At 37.0% G+C, this 12,324-nt stretch overlaps 3 protein-coding genes across 4 annotated transcripts in view; 1 reads left to right on the top strand and 2 right to left on the bottom strand.

The window, feature by feature from the left end:
- LOC121199721 (exostosin-1) overlaps positions 1–12,324 on the top strand; it is a 152,229-nt gene that overhangs the window by 78,537 nt on the left and 61,368 nt on the right. The gene's annotated exons all lie outside the window — the stretch shown is intronic.
- On the bottom strand, positions 138–1,394 carry LOC121199722 (pteroicidin-alpha-like). Its single transcript, XM_041064633.1, has 4 exons — positions 1,294–1,394; positions 917–1,056; positions 572–599; positions 138–391 (listed from the first exon to the last, which is right to left on the bottom strand). Exons 2-4 carry the CDS (start codon positions 1,053–1,055, stop codon positions 325–327), a joined length of 234 nt encoding a protein of 77 aa, XP_040920567.1. The 5' UTR covers position 1,056; positions 1,294–1,394; the 3' UTR covers positions 138–324.
- Positions 8,890–10,621, bottom strand: LOC121199723 (pleurocidin-like peptide WF3). Its single transcript, XM_041064634.1, has 4 exons — positions 10,482–10,621; positions 10,255–10,355; positions 9,332–9,350; positions 8,890–9,185 (listed from the first exon to the last, which is right to left on the bottom strand). The coding sequence occupies exons 2-4, from the start codon at positions 10,352–10,354 to the stop codon at positions 9,086–9,088; spliced, it is 219 nt and encodes a 72-aa protein (XP_040920568.1). The 5' UTR covers position 10,355; positions 10,482–10,621; the 3' UTR covers positions 8,890–9,085.

Raw genomic sequence — 12,324 nt, 5'->3', positions numbered from 1 at the left:
AAAATATCTTCTGCATACAACATGTCCACTCAAAAAGCCCATGGGAGAAGGGTTAATTTTTGAACTAATGACAACAACACGCCCTTTAAAGGAACTTATTTACTTAAATAACACCACGAAAAGTAGAGTTTGCCTTTTTGTATTGCAGTTTTATTCATCAGTTTGCAAATTCAACCAGTTTTATATTTTTGAAAATGATTGTAAGCTGTGCCAAAAATCACTTCTTCTCAAGTGCTTCATGCAAAGTGAAGGCCGCTGGTTGGTGTGTTGCGTTTCATGATCCGTTTGTTTGTGGAATTGCAGAGCAAAAAGCCGCAGCTCAAACTATGGCTGGTCTTGATTATAATCTCTGTCATTCGGTTGTTCTTGCTGGTACCTCAGTTTGTTTTGCCTGGAGGAAGGAAGTAAAGTTGGAGTTTGCGATATATAATGTAAATAATTGTTATTTACAACTAATTAATACACGGATAGTATTTTGTTTGAACTTGATAGATTCAGCTGGTTCTCTAAAGTTTTATAGGCTTGAGACTGTTTTACAGGTTTTAACTGTTTCAATCTGTCAAGCGCTTACCTACGCATCTCTTCGTTGTTTCTGGATTCTATAAAAAAAAAGGTAAAAAAACGACATTACAGAACATGAAATAATAGTATTGTATTTTTATTATAGTTTGCCAATGTGTTAACATTGCAATATGTTTTTAGCACGTTGGCAGTGGTCTCTGTGTGTAAGGTTAGGTTTAGTGCTTTTTAACAAATACAGCTGAGCTGTAAATAATAAAAGATTTACTAAATAAAGAATTATTATTATAGGTTTATGTCAATATATAGATGGTAGACTGTAGTAGCCTGCTGTTTGTGTGAACCTGTGGCCTATTAATTGATGTTGACATGTAATGTGTGTTCACTTTTGATTTACCTCTCCATGCCTGCTTGGCCCCTCTAAATGCAGCCTTGACGCTTTTCCACATTGATTTCAAGCGTTTGAACAAACACTCCCCGGGTTCAGCCATGAGAATGACCAGTGACAACACAAGAAAGATCCCAACACACTTCATCCTAAAAAGACAAGAACGCATTTGGAGTCACATTTAAAAAGTCATAGCATAGACTATTTGTCCTCCATACCACCAGTTACTCTAGGTGTTCGCTCAGATTTCTTCATTTGCTTTATTAATTCATCCAACAATATAACAAAGCTACATGTTGTAATGTACTGTGTCTAAAGTGCCAGTTCTCATCACTTATCCTAAACACTTTGCTCTATGGAAATAAAGACAATATTAAATTATTTACCTGTCCACAGACTGATAGAGACTGTGGTCATCCGTTGTGAAATCTGCATCTGATTTGAATTCCTGTGCCCAACAGTTTTGAAATAGTTTCAGTGGGTGGTATTCACAGTAGTGGCACTTATGTCATTTACTGCTCTTTCTCACATCTGATAGTGCCATGGTTCCCCAAAGAAGCAACTGATGCTGATGTAAATTCCGTTCCTAATCACACAAGAGCAATTTTTTCACATTGTGAGAGAGTGGTTAAACTCAAAATTCAACTAACCATCTGTAAGGAGAACAAAATGTAATGTAGTTTATGGCTAAATGCAGCAGGATGGTCATCGACAGTCATGTGTATGTCGGATGGAACGGTGAGGGCATAAAATGTATACATACCTCGTCTACAGCTTCCGCAGCCATGACGTGTTTCTGGTCTGAGGCCAAACACCGGCTGCACAGCCTGGTTAGTACTCAGGACTGTGGACTGAGGCTGGAGCAACTCAAACTTCATTTTCCTTATTGGTACACAGATGTAAATAATCCAATCAACAACAGTTGAATTCTATTTAGCTGCTTCAGTTTCAGGGTCCTGGTACTAATGCCATTTGAAACACCTGCGCTTTTCCTACTATGACAAGTCAAAATGTCTGCTGTGAAAGAAAAAGGCATACAAATCAACCGGGGTGGAGGTCTAATTAGCCAAGCTAATTGAGAGGAGAGCACCTGTGCAGATGTACATGCGTGTTTTATTCAAGAGCTTTTTTCATGACTGACCGACATTAGAAAGAAACAGAAACACAAACACAGTGTTCTTTAGTACAATAAACATCAGGCCCCACTTCTTCATCCCAGCTGATGCAAGCATGCTTTTGCATGATTTGTAAAATATTGAGACACCGTGCTAAAATAAAAAAGGAAGTTTGCAAGTGGCCATCTTAATGTCAAGTCACTGTGTAGGAACATTTATCAGCGATCAGCACATTAATGCAGACAAACATTTTGACACACAAAACCAAAAGTGAGTGAGCGACACCCATGAGAAACTGCACTAAGGGTTCAGTCGAAGCTACAGTGTACTGCAGTTCATTTCCTTTGATCACGATAGTGCAAGAAAATGGTTCAGCAAATCCAAATCATGCTGCAGTCAGCAGAATGTTTACAAAGAAAAAGTTACAAATAAGAAAAGTCGAACTAGTCTAAAGTTTGACTTCCAACAAATGTCATGTATCTATGTCACAGATCCTGCAAATCAGGCCTATTGTGTTGTAGTTAACTTTAAAGAGTCAGTTTCACTGCCCTTTGTTTGTGTACATGCATTTAAATGGTTTTGTTCCTCACATACCAAAACGAAATGGTGGTTTCCATGCTCGTGCTTTGTTAAATGAATGTCTTGAGGGTCTGAACAGTCAGTCACTGTGTGCTAACAGCTTGTAAAACGAGGGAAAAGGGTTTAACTTGAGCAGAGCCATCTTGAGATCAACCTAAAACAAGTTTATTTCTTGTCTGTTCAGTCTTTTAGTTTTCAGCATTACATTGTACATACAACTTCTTCCAGTTGTCTGGAAGACCTAACCGTAACCCTAACATTTTACCAGACTATAGTAGGTTTATCAGTTTAAAAAATAGCTTTCATTCCAGTCCTTTGTGTACATGGGACCAGAAAGTTTAAGGAAGCAGAAGAAGAGTTTATTATTCACAGACTCAACCTAATGACACCCCTGTGGTGAGACGAAGAAAAACAAGGGCTGTGCCAGCTTCTTCACACATACTACGTTTAGGTAAATGAAATCCATAACACACAAAACATTATTATATGGCTGCAATTATGATTGTCATAATTTGCATTTAAAACGTATAGAAACCTTATGTCTAGGAGGCAGGGTTTTTAGTTCATTCTCTCAAATATAACATAGGGTGTTGGTCACAACATGCAATACTGACTGCCAGTTCTCAGCTCACAACCCAAAGATGTCTTGAATACGAGTGAATATAGGTGGATGAAAAGGCAAAGACAACAAAGTGAACAGTGTGAGATCAATAGATGATACAAGTCTCTGAGCCAAGTGCTTCGCACATACAAGTCTCTTGTTATTATGTAGAGTTAAGCTGAATCCATTCTTCTTGTTCATGTCATAACACCTTGATCTAAACAAGAAGTCTGAAATGATCCATTCATCTCCTCTTCACAGTTCTACTTTTCAAGCCACGACTATGTGATTAGACAGAAACATAAAGATTGTTGTGAATTTTATTTAAATTTACAGACATGAAAGTGGAGGTAATCCAGACATAATATATTTCCACACAACACACAATATGGCAGCGAATCTGCTATGAATCTGTGGTTTTAACACAGTATGTTGTCATCGTACCAGTTTACGTTTCATTTTATGTTCTGCTGTCTGCACACGTCGAGCACTTCAGTGTAGTCTCATCTAATCTTAACCAAAAATCAGTCCACACAGTTTTTGCCCATTTGCCTTCAGTCAGAATCATGACTGCATTCAAATGAAATATGCAAACCAGTGTGTGGGTGGAACTAATCCAGAGATTATATTATTTGACAAGACTTATAAGTTTTGTTTAAGAAAAATACAACTTTTAATGTTAGTGGATTTTGATGAAAGAATGTGGCGGATGTTGACCCCTTTTATCATACTTCACATTCTTGTTTTGGATCTCTACCCTTTTAGAAAGGTATCCCCTTCAGAACCAGGTGTTGGGTCGGTCTGGAGGCAGAACAGGTGGTTTCTCTTACAGACAGGGACTAAAAAATGTTTGAGGCCCAAAACACAGCAGATATGGAGTGCTTGTGCAATAACTGTTGCACGCAAATTTATTGTGGGTTACACACAGACCCAAGTCATAGCTTTAAGATTTTGAAATTTGACATAACTCAGTCCCATACACCCAGAAGCTTGGTCTAATTCCAGCATTTCACTCAATAACATTGCACACCGCCAAGAATGAATGCAAATTTCGTGTGTTCTGACTTTTCCTCTGGCAGTACTGTGTTTTGTTTTGCTTTGCATGTAAAGGAGAGAGAACAAATGAGGAAGGATGAAACATGCTTGATTTATTGTTCCACCCTTTCTGCATTGTCTGGACTCGACCGTGCACTTCACTGTTGTCTGCAGATATGTTAGTGGTCATAATTAATGTCACCGTGTGGATGTTGTGAATAAGGGAGGCAAAATGTGCTGCAGTCTGATTATTAACAACTTTCTTGGTTGATGATTTGGCCATTTGCTTCTGTTGGTTCTAACAGTAATTTGCAGTGTTATACAGCCAGTTTACCACCTCTTTATACAAATCTGCCCTTTGCTCAGTACCCTCAGTGGGAGCGGGAATTTAATCTAAAACATATGTGCAAATATTAATTTTTAATAAAAGAGTGTTCGCCCTGGTCTGTACAAAGCTACTTGCATTTCTTAAAAGCTGGTTTGTCTAAAATTTTGCCATGTTCTCTCACTGTCATCCTGACTCAGCAATTTGGTTTTTTATCATATCACTGAGACAGAGATTGTGAAACACGTCTGTATAGTTTCCGGGATCACATTCTGTTAAAAAGACAGTCATGATAAACAAACAATAGTGTACACAAACCATGGTTTCCAGTGTAAGAGTTTTATGCTTTGTACACCACCACCCACCATCCTGACCACCTCCCTAAGATATTCCACATCAGTTAAATGATGCCACCCTCTTTTGCCTTCATCATTAATTTTTATTCATACAACCTAAATAATCTTTAGCTTTTTTGCTGCAGAAAGCACATTTCTGTGTATCTCATACAGGGTTTTTCCTGGCTCAAATTGAGGCAGAGGTGGTACCATCCTGACCATGCGCCATGACGTGCATGTATTCTGTAAATTCAATTTTTTTTACAGGTAACATACTTTAAGTTAAGAGTTCCAATAAGAATATGACTATTATCATGTTAAAGCATTCATTTATTAAAACTATATACATACACAAATCAGGTGCCAAGTTTAAATTGAAAGTACACTTTATCCACACATCTCGCAACCAGACAGAGAACATTTCAGCCTCCTCTTTTTCATTCTGTAGAACCTCCTCATGCACTCCTTGCAGTCCAAGGCCTCCTGGTCTGGTCCATCAATGGCCACCTTACAACAGACATCCAAGTGCCTCTCCTTCAGTCTGTTGCGCAGAGGTGTCTTCACCTTAAACAAAACAATTCATCATGCATTAAGTATTTTTGTATTTATTCTGATACAAACATGAAGCGTGATAAAATCATAAACGTTACTCTGACACGGAGGAAACTTTTTTTTAAATAAACACGACATGCTTGGATGCAAAAAAACAAGCGATATTTACCTGTTTGTACCATCCGCCAGGGAAAATCAGGACGCCAATAGCACCAACTAACGGAACAAAACTGGAAAAAACACGAGTCGATCTGTTTCTTCTTCGGTAGTTGCTTCAGGCCTTTCCGGTGCACTGCTGTTGATATAGCGCCTCAATAGTGGCGCAACGCTGCAACTGCAGTTAAAATACGTAACAGCTGGAGCTTTACGCTGTGTTGAGCGATATCAATCGCTCTGGCTGGGGGCGGCACAAAATTAGCTGGAGGCGGCCGCCATGCAATTTTGAACGCAGGAAAAACCCTGTCATATATCGCACTGATGGGTAAAAAGTGTTCGACATCCCCCGGAGGGCTTTTCCTGTCATTAAAAAGCAGGGAGGTGAGATATAATGTGAAAGCACTACAACATGTCCATGCTACATACATGTTATATTACAGCCAGTTATAGGCTCTGCTTCCAGGGATCGATTGATTAATCGACTGGTGACTGATATGTATTACAGCTACACAACAAAACTCTTTCTGTACATCAGAAGATACACAATTACTGCAGAATATATGTTTATAAAACCACAGTGTTGTTCACAGTGATCTTCTGTTACAGTGTACTGACATTTTGTAGTTAATGCTTTTTGGTGATACTCTTATACTGGCAGATTTAAAGCCTATGCAGGAGAGTTTGTTGTTCTTGCAACGTAAATATTGTGCAGTCAAAGACAATGGGAGAAAGTTTTGAATTTTTAAAATGCAGTTTTATTTCAATTAAAGAAAAAAGGGAAAAAAAACAATGCAATAGGATATTCTCAGTAGATTTTTTTAAATTTTTTTTGTCATTTTGTAATTTTTGAAGACAAGAAGCATAACTGTTGATCTGCCTTTAAATGTTTCTTCACAGAGGCTCCTTCAGGTGAACCTTTGTAGATTCAGGAGGTCTAGTTAAAATTAGCCTGATCTTGGTCAAGGCGTTTGTCAAACTGCTCTTGCTGGTCTTTCATGCCGTGACTCCCAGTGACCAATCTATTGAAGGGAGAAGAGAGGGTTGACAAGATTTAGGCCGTACACATAATACGTTATATCACTTAAAATATTTTCTGTAGTAGCTGAAGTGTTTGTGGAAATGATAGCAGTAAGAAAAGGTCCTCACCCGTGGATCCAGTTACCAACTGAATAAAACAGGAGAAGCAAACAATTACACCAAGTTTGACTTCACAGATTTACATAGCAAAGCACAGTGTTGTGTAATAATATATCATTTCCAAAGTTATTTTTTTTATACCTTTGAGGAACATAAACTGGCTTTTCTACAAAACCCTTTTTATATTAAATCAAATGCATCAGTGTCTAAAATTACACCAATAGGTTGATAAGGCATTTTTATGACAGGTGTGATTACTCGTCCACGGTAATAAATGTGCGGAGTAAATAATACACCAAAGACTGACTATTCCTAAAAATGTTAGGCCATAATAAAAATAATAAAAAACAATATAAATGTAATAATAATGATAATAATAATAACAAATATCCAAAATAGTTATAATAGTACAGCCTTTATTTATTTTGGATGTTTTTCAGTCGTAACAGTGTCTCTTAGAAATTATGTTTCCGTATGTAGTGTGTATGTTATTATTAACACGTGTGCATTTGCAGCTGTGTCATGTCACAATGTCTGCTATGAAAGGTGATTAGTACCATGTTTAATTCCGTTCCAAATGTGGTGAAAGAAAGCATCTCCTGGTTCAGCCAAGAGGACGACCAGTGACAGCACAAGAAGCACTGCAGTGACTTTCATCCTGAAAACAAGAACCAAACACACCACATAGGCCACACTTTTATACATGAAATATACACTAACAGTAATTCTAATATGTTTCTAATGAATGTCTTGGACACATACTGTGTAGGTAAATGAGGACTAAATATTTATTTCTCACCTTTCCTGCTGATTGAATCGAGCCAAAAGGCAGCTGTCAAAGAGTCAAGCAGAAAGTGTGTGTAGGTACATACACGTCTCTTTTTATAGCAGTGGCTGAAGTCATTTTGTCATTTCCTGTCAGGTGTTTTGCAGTAGTGCAATGTCATTAAAATGTTGATTAATCTTAAGGAGGAAACTGAAGCTATTTTATCCAGTGTTCACTCTTTGATCATCAGGTTTACTGATTTTCCACAAAAACAAAATTTAAATCTTTCTGAATCTTTTGCTTTTTCACCTCTTTAATACATTTGTGTTTCATGTAAATCATAATCCACATTTGTGGATATTTAAATTGACTTTGCAATTACATGTTAGATCCATGTTTGCACGAGTTGTTCACCCCAATTGTATGTGCAGATATATATTTCTGTTTGTGTGTAAACATCTTCCAAAACTTCAAGGTGTAAAAACAGTTGTACACACAGGCAGATTTTTATGCTGCAAAATGTTGTGTATCTTCCAGTGATGGAAAATAATTGAGTGCATTCACTCAAGTAATGTACTTAAGTGCAAATTTATTTATTTCATTTTATGCTACTTTATGTTTCGACTCTACTAGATTTGATAGATGAAGAAAGCACTTTTTACGCCTGCACATTTATTTGACAGTAGTTAATTTCAAGTTACATTCAAGATTTAGATTATTAGTTATAAATATAATCAACAAATAATTTAGGTGTTATCATAGATTAAGCTACGCAGCAGTATCTAAAGTAGTTAAAATTACATCCACTTCTATCAACCCCAACATTTGAGTGATGCTTGCACAATTAATGCTTCAGCTATGTTGTCAGGAGGTGCCCGGCTCGGTATCTTCTCAGGTCCATTACTAATGAGACTTGGTTTTGGTCGTGAGACTCCTCCAGTTTTATATCGATCATTTATGTTGTATTGAGGCGTTCAGGATTCAGCGCTCTGAAGCAATTTGTGCTTTCAGTCAGAGAAGCTAATGTTGGCTCCAGGAGTTTTAAGTGTGGAGTGGCCAGCGGTGTTGTTTATTGGTTGTCAGGTGTTGTAGCACTTTCAGACACGTGACCACCTTTTGCGCATGACACAAGGTGCATGTTCTGTTTCTTTCTTCCCCTGTTACTTAATTCATTTTATAATGTGTCTCCAAAACACTCAGTTGATATTTTAAGTGTGTGTGCTTCGTTCACTTGGGGTGGGTAAAATGCAGAGACTAATTTCCCCAGTTGAGAACAACTTGAGGGACAATAGATTTTGTGACAAAGGATTTTGTGAGATTATTGTGAAAAATAAAACTCGTCATCGTCAAATGCCATTTTTAAACAAGACACGGACAAATGTTTTGACATGTCATAATGCTGATTTATTTCAAGATGTCTCCATTTTCCAAAATTATTTCAAATGTTCCAAAAACAATAGGTGAAAGCAGAAATATATTTTCAGTGATGGTTGCCCTTCTAGGTCAGTACTTATTTTCTTGGGCTTAAAAGCAAGAAGCATTTCTTGTCATTCAAAAAATTCTTAAGCGTGGCCTCTTTAGTCGAAACCAGGTCGCCCTGGGTTGTAATCGACTGAACGTTTGTCCAGCTGTTCCAACTGATCTTGCTTCTCGTTGTACTTGCCCCCATGGATAAGTCTGGTAGAGGGAGAGAAGAGTCAGCATGACAAGAGAAGTTGTCAATAATATGAATAATAATAATCATGGTACTGATAACAGTTATAATATGGGATCGTATGTATGTATATATAGTATTTAATTATGGTAGAAGCGTAAGGTCTTACCCATGGATCAACTTGCCAACTAAAAAAAAAACAAACAAAAATTATTTTTAATTTAAATCGATCACATCACATCATACATCAGTCAATACATTATCAGAACAATATTCTTTGGAATACAGTTAGATTAGGTAATTCAGTATTAACACATATGTAAAGGTTAATATATTCTGATCATCACTATGTATACTTGTAAGTACTTGCCTATGCTGAACACTACATTGTTAGTATTTAAGAATAAGGCTCAAGATATTCCACGTTTTGGACAACTGAAGGAATCCTAAAGAAAAACAAACTCTCATCTGTTTGTCAGGTCTCTTCAACTTCCCTGCCTCAGCAGTGGCTCTTTGACCAAAACCCTTTTTTTTTTTCCATTGACAGATCTAAATCTATAAACAAGGGTCATAAAGTTTAGTTTTTGAAAAGAGCAAAGTCATTTCCCAAAACAACTGTGCACCATAGTTAAAAAAAAAAAATATATATATACCTCAAGCAGCAATAACTCTGGCATTTGTCGGGGACCATTTTTAGCCACAATTTGGGTGTTCTATTTAATATTTGCAGCAACAGGGTGGGGTATAGTGGTAAATGAGACATGCAATACTTGTTAGTAGATTGTTTTGTCTTTTCAAGGTATTTGTTGACAATAGGAAAAATGTTAATTATTACCAGACCTGTCTTTTAAATTCAAGCATCCATATTATGTCACCTACATTGGAAGATCATGAATGGCCTTTTTGATTTGTAATTATGACGTGGATGGTATGTTGTAATTATAAAGATTAAGAACGTGACGATTGTGCGGTCTCTAAAGTAAACTGATCCCATTCTGTTTGGCCAAAATTATTGCTATTTTTATCACATGTAATTTTCTTGTTACTTATTACTTTTATTTGCTAGTTAAAAATCCCATTGATTGACTGTACCATGAACAGCTCCATGGAAAAGCATTCCCAGAATACACTCTCCAGGTTCAGCCATGAGGACAACCATGGACAACACAAGGAAGACCACAGTACACTTCATCCTATAAAAAAAACAAAAGGCCCAAAACAAAACAGAATGGTCTTATAATACAGTTACATATCTCAGCACATTTACCAAATTCTTCCTCTCGGTCTACATGAGACTAATTTAAAACATTAGCTCTTACCTCTCCACTGGTGCTCAGAACAATGTGAGAACTGAAAAATTCGCCGTTGATATCTGTTTTCTGCCGATTGCCAGATGTGCCTCCTTCTATATATACAGGGCTGAATCAATAGTCATCATGTAATATTTATTATTATTACAGGAAGAGCAAACATAGGCTCTTATTGTGCTGGGGAGGGGTAGGCAACTGATCTTATCTCAATCACAAAACCAAAGTCAGTTTAAACAGGCCTCATTCCTCCCAGCACTTCCTCATGTTTATATTTCAGAGTTGCCCGAGTTGTTTAATGATCACTAGAGATAAAGTTAATTGACAAATAAAATTTGTAGAGATTAGTCACTAATTACGCAGCACAACAGTATAAAATAATGTCATCTGCATAAAGTTGGAATTTACATGTATTTACAGATTGGTATTATTAATATTAGAGTGAAAACAACTGATCCTAGCATAGAGCCTTGCGGAACACATTGAAGTCATTTCTATGTGATGTATGTGCTGCCGAAATGGTTTATGGTTGCTTTGTCTATTGCAAATGGAATATTTTCTCTGACTCCATTTATCCTTATACTTGACATTAAAAGAGAAAATTGCCAAAATGTCATTATGTGATCACCTTACATAGACAGTACTGTAGATACCTAATATTCACTCTGTTTTCACAATCAAGACACCTCTATATACTTTTTCTTGATTATGAAATTCAGTGGGTACAAAGAAGGTGATGACTCATGATTAAGTTGACTGACTGATCTGTAAAGTAAGTGTTCATCATGGCCTGGTTAACCTTCTCGGGGCGTCAAGGGTTGGTTGTATGCTCTGCTCCCCGCGGTTGAAGCTGTTAAACCCCAGCTGCTTCCACTCTGTGCATTGTGTATCAGATTACTACCTGTTAGGATGGAATGTTTTCCTGATACTTTAAAATGGTTGTTTTCTTAGATTATATCACTCTCTTTCTTATCATCATAAATAACTTTTGATTTTCAACGTGTATATATACATATAGAAATTTTGTGTTGTTTGTTTCATAGTTCTTAGATGAATTTGTGGGGATAGTTTAGAAGAAATTTCTGTTCAGTTTTTGTTACTTGTTTTGTACAGTATCTTTGTTCCGAGATGGGCAATGACAGTGCAAAGTCTCTGCTGTATCGGTGTTAGCAGCTTGATTATTATCTTATCACTTCCCCATGTCCTGTTTCCTCTTCTTGTGCCACTTAGAGGAACCTTCTGCAAAAATTCACAGAGAACAAAAATAAGGAAATGGTTGTTAGTTCTTTTTGGCCTTTTGAAACTTATACCATTTCACAACATTGGTGCGATTTCAGTCTTCCTCCACCTTTGCTGTTAATCACCGCTAGGTTTTTGTCCTGCTCTTTCCAGAGGTCACTTGTCAATCAAGCAGGTGGCAGGTGTTTTTTCTTTGAATCGGGGGTTCTTCAGTTTGTGTTTGTGTCTCTGTTCAGCCACGGTGGCTACTGCTGCTAGATCTCCTAAACCTCTACTTATTCTAAGCAGGCCGATAATGTTTGGTTGCATGGTTGAGGATTTTTTTTGAGAGTTACCTGGTATTTAAAACATCAAATACAATTCAAAATACAGCAAAAAACTTGAATGAAATGTTAATGTGACAAATATACTTACAAGCAATTTGCTTGCATTTAACAATATCTTACTTTATTTTTTATGTGATTATCTCATCTCACTTCGGACGCTGTAGTTTCATCCTTAGACCTCCAGTTAAAAGTTTGCACTCGGAAACAATTTCACAGAGTTTATGTGAAATTACTGCCTGCCTGGCCTGCAGAGTGGAACAGTGCAGCACAAAGAAACTAGCATGCACAGT

The sequence above is a fragment of the Toxotes jaculatrix genome, chromosome 19 (assembly GCF_017976425.1).
Source record: "Toxotes jaculatrix isolate fToxJac2 chromosome 19, fToxJac2.pri, whole genome shotgun sequence".
Taxonomy (NCBI): domain Eukaryota; kingdom Metazoa; phylum Chordata; class Actinopteri; family Toxotidae; genus Toxotes; species Toxotes jaculatrix.
The sequence above is the reverse complement of the archived record's forward strand: the minus strand, read 5'-3'. Positions and strand labels throughout refer to the sequence as shown.

What these genes read in the sequence shown, in the direction of transcription:
- LOC121199722 (XM_041064633.1), bottom strand. Translation starts at nt 1,055, where the DNA reads ATGAAGTGTGTTGGGATCTTTCTTGTGTTGTCACTGGTCATTCTCATG. An exon ending in GGCCAAGCAGGCATGGAGAG is followed by an intron (nt 600 to 916) that starts GTAAATCAAAAG and finishes TTTTTTTTATAG; the next exon opens with AATCCAGAAACAACGAAGAG. An exon ending in AACAACGAAGAGATGCGTAG is followed by an intron (nt 392 to 571) that starts GTAAGCGCTTGA and finishes TCCTTCCTCCAG; the next exon opens with GCAAAACAAACTGAGGTACC.
- LOC121199723 (XM_041064634.1), bottom strand. Translation starts at nt 10,354, where the DNA reads ATGAAGTGTACTGTGGTCTTCCTTGTGTTGTCCATGGTTGTCCTCATG.